We start from the raw sequence: 11303 nt of genomic DNA on the forward strand, positions 1-11303 counted from the left end.
GTTATCTTTTCTAATATTAAAATTGGTTTGATGATCTGAAACATTTAAGTGTGACAAATATGCAAACAAATAAGAAATCAGAAAGGGAGCAAATACTTATTCACAGCACTGTGAATACTACGAAAAGTATGTGTGTGTGTGTGTGTGTGTGCGCACGTGAGTATACTAGCCATAAGACTCCGTCCTTGTGTAATGTGCATTTACGTGTGTAGAATATGCAAGGCATTCAGATCTAACACCACCATCCCTGAATGTAGGGATGGAAATATGTGTACATTTTATGTTTAAAAAAGTCATGATGACATTGTGTATGTGTTTACTTGCCTATTTTGGCCAAATAGTCGTGACGTGAAATTTTCATGTAGTTTCATGCCTAGTTCTATAATAATTCTAGAAAACTTACCGACCATAGGGAGATTTGGGTCCCAGAACCACTGGTCCAGACAACACAAGTGGGCCAGAACTGCACACTTAATTGTAGTCATTTTTGGACAGTAATGTTTCCGACATGTGTATGACATTGCACTGATGCCTTTGTATCATTTTGCCATTCTGGCTCTCCCTCCATCCTTTAATAATGCAGTGCTGATGATGCAGCTGGTCAGTCTCCTTCATGTTCTGTCAGTAAATCAGCAGTGTATGCTGCAGCCCGTCTCGCTGTGGAGAGGGCGAGTGGACGACAGTCATTCAGTCTCAGTAAATACTAGCAGGACAGTGGGACAGTCACCCTCTTTCTTTCGCCCCGCTCAAGGGGTGGATAGTAGAGCGCTCAGTTAGTCAGTCAGAATGCCAGCAGAGCACAAGACCACAATGGCCTCACTGTGCGCCAGCCCGCCAGCCAGCCAGTCAAAGAGCAGCAGAGCTGGCTTCTGCAGCGAACGACAGAGCAAGTCAAGGTCACGCTGCAGCCCACACAGCCAGCCTATACTCTAACCAGTGCAGCCACTTCAACAGTGTAAACAACAACACAAACAGCAAAACACAGGACAAAAACACACCAGGGATTTACAAAGACCTCAAGTGTGCCTGCCACTCTACATTTAGTCACACGAGTTGAGTTTTGTACAAAAAATAATATGTGCATAAGTATAAGGGTAAAGGATTGTATTAATGTTGCTCTGATAGTTCTGTCACAAACGGGACACACAGGGACTGCAGGAATCTGTCCTTACCCAGACACAGAGAGAAAGCTGCAGGTTCACATGTACCACATGGCCGTGAAGTAACAACAAATCATTGTGTTCCCATTGACTCACTATAAAAACAGAGCTATAATCCGAGGAGAGATTTCAGGATCGATACAAAACCGCTTGCCACTGTAACATGACATTAAACACTCAGCAGGTAGAGGACATAGAGAGGACTTTCAAATATTTTAGGAACTAAAGTTACCACTGTGGGCCCTGTTTATTTCAGTTAACATTCAGCTCCCCTGCTCTGCCCTCACTAGATTTCCTTTGCTGTCAAGAAAAACAGCTTCTTCTTTTCACTCAAATGCAAATACACGCATGAGCAGAGCTGAAACTAAATCCCAGGTCAGCACTCCTGTTTCTTTCTAGAACCATATTTCAACAAGGGACCCATGTTCACTCTGTGCTTTCCAACACGCTGCGTGGGAAACAACCAGTCAGACAAGGAACTATAATCAGATAATCACTCAACATATTATAAATCAAACCATTAATACTGTATTAATTAATACTGTTCTCCTGGAATACTGTGAATATCATTGCTTTTAAAGAAAGAGACAGCACGCACACACACACACACAGTTAAACAATGAATCATGTTTATATCATAATTGTGGTTTGATATAACTTGACAATGTATTAAGCAGCTCTAAGATGACTTTTTTACATCACTGTTGGTTTCACTAGATGGGTGTCACTGGTACGTTTTTTCTGAATTACTGTTAATTCCATTAGTTGGCCAGACTACAAAAAGAAACTCTCGGCTGTTGTCTGGTTAATATGCTCTGTGGATGCATTTGCTCAGTTGAAAGATGCTTTCTTTGTAAAAGAGGCACCACTGTGCATCATTTTGATGTTGGAAATAAAGAAAGTATTTGTTTCTGTTCAAAACCATAAAGAGAGTGGTGAGCCTTTCTCTAGTTGTCATTTTAACACAAGTAATTGGCAATCAGCTTAAGTTAGCAGATAAACATGCAGAGCTGTCAACAGTAATATTAGGGGTTACAACATCAGTTAACATTACTTGTAAGCAGTGTCATGATTACCCTAGTTAGTGAGAGTAACGATCTGGTTATTAACAAATAACACTACTTCACAATTAATTTAAAAAAATAGTGAGTAAAGTTACACATGCCACTACTGCAACATAAAAGTTTGCTTTTCTCTGATAACAAGCAACTGCGTCACTAATCTGATTTCCTAATGCACAGGACAACTGAGATAAGTTGGTGACTTCTATTTTTCAAATGTATGCAGACCCCAGTACAGGCCTGGAGTTAGTCAAGAGTAAGTTATTAGAAATAATCGCAATTTAAATTCAAATCATAAATAATAAATAACAAAACAGACATAAACTGCTATGTACAAAAAACAAAACATTGTAGACAGTAGACAATGAAAATGCAAAAACTGTGGCTGGCCAGCTAGAGCTGCTTATGGCTTTTCCTACATGACTAATACTGGTGAAGATTTCTGGTTAAAGAGAGTTGAAAAAAGGTTGTGATCTAGTGAAGCTCTATATCGTTGTATGAGCTTTAAGCCTCAAAGCTTATTTTGTTGCTCTACGAGTCATGAGAAATGACTGGATATATTCGGCTGTGTGTTATATTGGCCCTAATGTCTCAACACACAGACAAAACATGGTCTCCTTAATATGATGATCATTTGTGGTGACAGAGTGCTTCGTCCTACAATCTGATGTCATAGCAACAAACACACACAAACACACGTATAGACACATTTGGGTGATAACTGCAACACTTAATGTTTTCCCACACTTTTCCCGAGGCCCCTAGCGTGTGTGTGTGTGTGTGTGTGTGTGTGTGTTTGAGAATGTGTGTGCCAGTAGGCTGGCTCAGCATGTGCTCAGCATGTGCTCAGGTGCAAGTTTCCAAAACAAAACACACACAGCTCAACAGAAAGGAGGGCAGCTCTGCTTATCCTTACAGATTACCCTACTTCTGTCCTTTTCCCCTTCTCGACCTCACACAAACACACACACTCCCTCTGTTCTTAGCCTTATGCTGGCCTTGTAATTCAGTCCAAGGCATTTTCTCTTCTCTCTCACACACATCTACCTTTACCCAGACTCATGACTTGTGGCTATCGCCTCAGGCAGACAGTTGCACCACAACAGCTGACCACAGATCTGTGGGACTGACCGTATGTGTGTGTGTGAGGTGTCCATACCATCCTTCTCTTTGTTTTCTTTATCATCTCTTTTTAATGTTTTACTCAGTCCCTCGTTTCTTCCCCTTGTCCCATCTTTTCTCCCTTTCTTTCCCTCCTTTTGTACATTTATTTACAGTATAATATCTTCCATAACCATCCCCTTTCTCTGCCCACTCTCTTCTCCTTTGCCTAATCTTTTTTATACATTCCTTTCCCTCTTTCTCTGGCCCTCTTCTCTTTTCCCTAACCCCCACCCACGAGGAGACTTTATATCTTGACACCAAACTGTCAGTAGGATTATGAGTCATAACTGGATTATGCTCGCATTTGGGTCCTGTACAAACCTCAGATCTCGAGGTTTTTCCTCATTTTAGTGCTACTGGCAGCTCACACAGCTGGTACACAGAGTGCCTCGTGAAGGTGTTGCAAAGACGATACGAAGGAAACTGCATTTTTTAAATGTCAATCCTACTGCGCAAGGGCGTTGTAGCAGAAAGCAAAGAGTGCCCCCAAAATCCCAATAACTGAGGATTTTGGAGATAGGTTTGTTGCAGGATGGTGACGTCACGCGTTGTGACGCACAAATGACGCAAAATTAAAAGCTAAAGCAGAGGCTTCACTCAGTGTCTGACTGAGCCGCTCTTTAAACTGTGTGGGGATGTGTTCATTCTTTCATTATTTGTGAAAAATAGACTGGTTTTAATCTCATGTTTATGCAAAGATACCTGAAGCTGTAAGAAAACATGAACAGCTTCATTTTAGGTATCGTTTGTGAGTTTGTGTGTTAAATGACCTGAAAATCAGAATGCAGATTCTGATGCTGTGTTTTGGATTTGGTGCTAAGCTAATGCTTATTTCAATCTGGATGATTGACTGTGCCTTTAGGGAGTTTAGTCATTTGAAGATAATTCATTTATCACAATTAATATGCAAATGATTACAGCCAAGTACTCCAAAACAAGAACATATATGTACAGCGACATTAGAGGCTTTGAGTATTAAAATCAAAATATTTAAACAAAATCAATATAGTGATGAGTTTAGGCCTATAAGAAGACAGTGACCTGTGCTGAACAGTGCTAATTAATCTAATCTAATTAATTAATTAATTCTGTTGACTGACTCATTTGTTTCACTTTACAGACAATTTTTTTCATGAAAATGGAAAAAAATGACTTTGACAGATGCACACATTCAATGTGGTGAATCAATATCACTGAAATGCAGAAAGATGTCGGTGTTTCTTGCAAATATATTAAATATTTAATCTTTTTCCAATTCCTTTCAGCTATGGTTCTTTTATGGTTTTTTCTTTTGAGTGGCTTGGTGCTTCCTGTCTATGTGCACTGTGCATATTCTCCCAGCATCTGTGTGGAGTTCCTCCAAGGCGCTCCATCTTCACACATACCAAACACGTGCATGTTAGTTATTAGAAACGCAGCTTCACACTGCTCCTAAAAGTCAAATAGGTCAAATGCACAGGATGCCTTTCTCTGTTCTGAATTTGACTTCTAAAGTGAAACTGCAGAAGCTTTTCTGCAACTAGATGCAATATGGGATTGTTTTGTCGAGGTCACAGACTGTTTTCACTCTACCAGGGCTCTTATGTTTTAAATTATTTTATGCAGAATAGTGCTGTGGCAAGGAATGGTTGAATTTCAGACAACAAAATATGACTTCCCTATGGAGATCATCTAAGCGGGGGGTTCAGACCGAAAACAGCCCAAGCATCAAAACAGTCCAGGAGGATGCATTGTTGGGGGTTTGTTGTATTGGTTGACTGATATGCGTTTGTCAGTATATAATGCCAAATGCCAATAACAGTTTTAGATTAGATTTAGGATGGGAGAAAAGTGAATGGTAAGAGTTATAGTACAGGACTGGAAACTAACTTTTTTACCACCTTCCCAAAACTCACAAGTTGGAGTGCTAACATGCGTCTGCAGACATTGTTTATTGGTCTCATGAGCGCAGGCGTCAGCAAATGATCTCAAAATGCCAGATAATCGGCCCAATTAATCAGTCTATCTAGGTTGGTTGTTAAGGTAGAGGTGAAACAAGGAAATATGATCCAAAAAGTCCAGGAGGAGTAACAGATGATTAATGGGTTCAAAGACTAATGAGATGCCAAAAGACTGCACAAAGGTTTGTAACATTCATAACTGTGGAAAGTTATCACAGCAGCAAATACCGCCACAACGATTGCAAGGTAAACAAATACAGCATTCATATTAGAAAGCAACCAAGAATGTGCACTTGCATGTATTTGATTGGCCCACACAGCACCTTGCCAGATAACATCGTGTTGCAGCAAAAAGTTGAGTCTGATTCAACTTTTTTGCCAAAAGACAACCCTGTTTTGCCGGCGCCCCTGAGTCGCCATTCCTGCTGTGCCGACGGACGGGCTCCATTTAAACTACAGTCAGTCTTAATGCAACCTAAGGTGGAATAAATTTAAGCCTAATGTGCACCAGAAAGATGGTGACTGAAACTGTAGCTAAAACTTGTCACTGGTTAAAATCTACTTAAAGCACTGTTAGCACAGTCATACGAAGGTCATAGAGAGGGTGAAATACAGTTTATCCTCAGACAGTAGCATCAATCGTCTGTCATGCAAACAGTCGCAAGACAACTTTACCATGTGAAATATTTCTCAGTGACTTGATCTTACTGTGCTATTGCTACTCGTCTGATGCTTGTGCAGTAAAGCGTATTCACTGGGAGCTGCTGAAGGGCATTCTGGGGAATGCAGGCCATCACAAACTGCAGCACACAGTGACAGAGCGAGAGGAGAGATGTCTTACTAAGGCTGGGCTAACAGGACAGGGGACAGCTATGGGAAGTCAAAGGAGACCCAGGCATGTGATCTATAGTGTCGCTCTGAATGAAGAGTGAACTGTGTAAGTGTGTGATCCTCTAATACCAGTCAGGAGGTAGCCAATACCATCGCTGACCTTTTTCTCTGTTAATCTGTCAAGAGTTTTTCCTCATTCTCCATATGTTTCCCATTGGTCCTAGAAAGAGGTTGAATTGAGTTTGTATGGGGATTATGACAGTAAAGCCTTTAGAAATGTCAGAGTCTCTGCTCTTCTCTCTTTTAATCTCACGCCTCTGTCTTCAGTACTTCCTTCTATGGACATTTTCTTCACTCTGACTACACTGACCTCAGTGTGTCAGTCTACATCTGGCCATCAATATTCCCCTACATTTTTACTGCCTTCCTCCTCTCTCTGACCAACCTTCTTTTCCACGTCTTCTTTACCATCTTTTATCCGTTGCTTTCCATCTAATCAGATAATGAGAGCAGCAGAATCAGCAGCTGGCAGCATTAATGTAAGGACCAACAACTGGACTAAAACACACAGATTAAGACTTAGCCGTCTACATGACTGAATGTCTTAACAGCCTCATATGGTCATTCTTAGCCTGAATTTGGAGGATACGCCCAAACTGTCTAACAATCCACTGCATGTGGTTTCTTGTTGCCCTCGTCCAGTCGTTAAGTGGGCAAATATCACATGACTATGACATATTTACCAGGTGTCAGTGTTGAGATGTTTATAAGTCACTTGTGAATATACCGTCTCATAATAACTGGACAAAGCAAAAAGCCACTGCCAGGTGTAGATAGAAGCCAGGTACGAACTCTACTGTTTGTTCTCAGCCTCGACACAATTCGTCTTACAGGTGAAGGGAAGTTACACTGAATATTTTTTCCACTACTCTGGTTCACGGTTTGTAATTCACCCATCATGTGTTGCAGTGAAACGTTCTGTAAACCCAGGGTTCATGGAAGTGGCTTGAGTTTACTACTAGGGCAAGGTTCAACTCTGAAGCTTTTTTTTGACTTGCTCTACAAAAATTGTTTTATTTATTCATGGTTACATTTCTTTTTAAATTTAAAAGTATTAAGTGTTTTGTATTTATTTATATTAATATATTTAAGAATGCTTTATACAGTTAATAATTAAAAAAGCCATTCTTTATAATAATAATAAAGTAAATCTTCTTTATAATGTCGTCAACCGTCATTTTGTGCTGCTTCTTTCTTCTTTTTTTTTTTAAGTATCGTTTCAGTTTAAAAAGTACCAGTTTAGCACAAACAATACCCAACCCTAGTGGCCGATCGGTAATGCACATGTGCAGCTCTCAACAGAGATGAGAAGGCAGCAAGATGGCTTACTCCTTAGCTACATCCACCATCAGCTCCAGAAAAAAAATGTGTTTCATTCTTTTTTACCACTTGCCCGTTCGGGCCAGTGAGTTGCTAGATATACTAGCCCGAAGTGGTATTTTGATATGGTTGGATATTTTTTGATTGTATTGCTAATTTAATACTTGTAGCAGCTGCACAAGAACTTTGCCTGAATGAGTGTGTTTCTGTCCACCTGTTTAATGCACATTTTTAAATTGCACATAAAAAAAATACTGCACAAAATGGTAGGTTATATGGTTGCTAAAATATTATAGGTAAGCATAGCTATTAGTAGAGTACTTTTTGATTGATACTTCAATAAGACAATGTTAGAAAAATTTTATATTCTACATTATCTACTATTATCCCTGAGTGAAATTCACAGCATGCAATAGAACTCTAAAAATAATCCCACACAACATAATAGAAAAATGGACTGAATCAGTGTTTAATTAAGTCTCTCAGTGTTCCAGAGACCCTTCTCTAAATGTCTGCTGACTCCGAATGTGACTACAAGTAAAAACAGAGAATTGTTGATTCACCCTTATTTTTCTGTCAGCTGCTCTATCCATCAGTCCAACTGAAACAAGCTACCATCAGCAAACTAACTTCCCATGAAGTAAGGCTGCTGCGGCTTGGAGTTTCCACCACTGCTGCTGTGCACAGACCTTGACAGCAGCATTTTGTTGACTAAGACAAAAATTAGGAGATTATATATAAGAGACAGCAAAACACGAGAATGTTTCACATCATCAGGATTTTAGTGAAAATTAAATTTGTAATGCAAAAATTGACATTCCCCGCTCATCGTAAATCATATCACAATGTAATGAATCTTTGGCTAGATCCTTGGTCTTTAAAGCAATTAGTCAATGAGAGAACATTAATTGGCAACTATTTTGATAATTGTTAATAATTTTATTCAAGCAAAAATGTTAAACGTTTGCTGCTCCAGCAACCCGAAACCAAATTTTCAGGTTACGTAAACTAAATTGTGAATATAATATAGTTCAAATTATTAAAAAAACAAAAACAAAATTCACTCATTAATTACAGTCGCATGCATTATTTATAAAATACTAATTAAAGCCCGACCCATGGCAGCAATGTTGGCCCGACTGGGGTAGGGTCCAGTTGGGTTCGGGCAGAGAATCAAACATTGATTCTGGGAACACATCTGTATAGAGGAGAAAATAATTGGAAAATTAATCAATAATGAAAGTAATCGCAGCTGCAGCCCTACTGTTCTCCCCCTTCCCCTTTGCTTCTTTCTCCTACCTCTCTACAAGTCCTGTCCTTCCTCTCTAAAACACACAAACATCTCGATTTTTGTTCAAATATCCCAGAGCCTGACTGTCGCCACAGATGTGCATTCATCCAGCAGTCTATTTTAGCCCGTCAATGAGTCTGTTGAGTCATACAGCTGACCAGCAGGCATTTATATTCCTATAGTTCCTGTCCAGTAGTCACCCTAGGAATCTGTCAGGTCAAATAAAGCTGCTTCCCTCACAGACGTTTATTGGGAAATATAGCCAGTGTGTCAGTCAGTAAACAAGTCTGAGTCTGTGCTATTGTCCAGACTGAATCATGACACTTTTGCAGATAAAACTCCAGGGAAAAAAGTTACACACTGTTAGAATGTCAATACTCCAAGCTAATAAAACATGGCATGCTTAAAACAGCCCAGGCCAGCGTGAAAATGAAAGGGGTTGACAGTCGTTGGTTCAGCTAACATCACATCATAACAGTTTACGGTACACCTGTTAATCTCACCGTCCCGCTAAGTGTCTGACCCAAACACAGCTGCCACGAGAAAACATGACATACATGGAACCAGTCCTGGTCAGCATGGCCCCGCAAACCTCACAGGCATGGGTCCCACATCTTCACAGAGCTAAAACTAACTGGGCCCAGGGCCAGATTTACAGCTGGGTGGAACAACAAGCTTCATCTGGTTTGCGTCCAGATGCTGCAAGAGCAGGAGGAATCCAGAGTCCATGTGAAACTGCTGTGGAAATAAGCAACCTGAAAGTGCAAAAGAAGAATTATACTATCCCTCTCACTGCTGCAAAGATATATTAGGCCGGGTATGACCTGCAGAACACTGATCCACAATGTGTTTTCCCGGGCCAGGACCACATTCTTAGGTTGCATAGTGTAGGGGTGATAATCTTAGTTCAACTCCTGCTGAAATAACTAGTCATGTAAGTAATATATCGGCCAACAACAGAAAATCAATCAAGAATATTTCTGTTAAATACATTAGGACTGCAGCTGAGTATGACTCTGCAAGAGTGGAACGTATGAGTGATATCAAAGAATCTGTGGTATTTATAAATTCTCTGGGAAATTCACAAGTGGTTCAGACCTGTTGGACAAGTCCTGATAGACATGACGACAGATCTGTCTGCCTCTCTAGGGAAACACTAGTTTGTTTGACTTACGTGCTGCTGCGTGGATCAGTATTTACGTGCAATTTGTGTCAGTGCTGGAAAACGAGGTTATTTCTCCAATATCCAAGTTGGAACGCAAAGTTGGTGTGACATAACAGACAACCATCAGCCACTAACATTGGTGAATGCATATTTGCTTGATCTTATTGACTGATAGGCCAGTGTCAGTCAACAAGGCGAATAGTGGCCGATACCGATGTCCAGCCAATAAAACGATGCATCCCTAGTTCTGTTTGTTGCAGACCTATTTATAACTTAATATATAATTATTATATAATTCAAAATGATATGTGCCATTGTTCTTGTAGTCAAGAACAACAGTGCAGATGTGGTGAAACAGAAAATAAATACTTTAAAGCAAAAACAGCAAAATAAGCAAAATGAAGGTGCAGTGGAATCTGTCCTAGATACATTTCACATTATCATTAAAATCAATCTTTGTCGCTGCATTTCCATCCCTGTTTTACTGCCTCAAAGTACTGTACTTATGGGCGAACTCTGTAGATAATTGGCAGACTGTCTGGGGAAACCCTGGGCTGATCTGGGGAGACAAAACCCCAACTGGTCGAAGCGGAGGGCCACTGACCTAGAGCCGGGTTCTGCTTGAGGTTTCTGCCTCTTAAAAGGACGTTTTTCCTTGCCACTGTCACAAAGCACTTGCTCATGGTGGAAACTGTTGGGTTTGGGTAAACACGTACGGTCGAACCCTGCTCTATATGAAAAGTGTTCTGTATGATTTGATTGAAAATGTTATTCTTACAAAGGCTGGTTAAACAGACAAAAATGTGTGAAGAGAATATCCAACTGCTAAACTATACAGGTCAGTCTGCATTTCAGAGGCTTTCTAATTCACTGGAGGCTATTTGCTTTGGTATTTTACAGAAGCTGATTTGGTCGTTGTTTGGCTCTCTGGAGCCGAGCTGGGAGGAAATCTAAAAAGGTGGTAGGCTGATTGAACACTGAACAGAGCTGCTGAAGGCTGCTCAGCAGACTACATTTCTAACTGCAGGAAAAGACCTTTGGCTCAAAGCTAAATGTGACCGTGCTGCAAAGAGAACACAGAACTAAAACAATGTGTCAGGAGTGCAGAGGAGATGACTGATTGCCTCTGACTTTGAGCCAGAAAGCTTAGCTTCTGCTCTGCTTCATACTGACTGGAAAAACAGTCAGGCATTTATGAACCAATGAATACATTATCTAAATATATAAGAAACAATCAATAGGGGTTTCCAAGTCCTTAATATAAATTCCAGATCTTCTTACTGCTGTAACATGCCAGGTTTAGGTATGGTG

At 40.2% G+C, this 11303-nt stretch overlaps 1 protein-coding gene across 1 annotated transcript in view; it reads right to left on the bottom strand.

Moving 5' to 3' along the window:
- Positions 1-10675, bottom strand: part of LOC118334827 (xenotropic and polytropic retrovirus receptor 1 homolog) — a 37124-nt gene extending 26449 nt beyond the window's left edge. Inside the window, exon 1 of the mRNA XM_035670900.1 lies at positions 10597-10675. Within this exon, the coding sequence (XP_035526793.1) occupies positions 10597-10675 (79 nt within the window). The remainder of the gene's footprint in view (positions 1-10596) is intronic.
- Between the last annotated feature and the right edge of the window lie 628 nt (positions 10676-11303).

The sequence above is a fragment of the Morone saxatilis genome, unplaced genomic scaffold (assembly GCF_004916995.1).
Source record: "Morone saxatilis isolate NCDOM2014 unplaced genomic scaffold, NCSU_SB_2.0 Contig23, whole genome shotgun sequence".
NCBI lineage: Eukaryota > Metazoa > Chordata > Actinopteri > Moronidae > Morone > Morone saxatilis.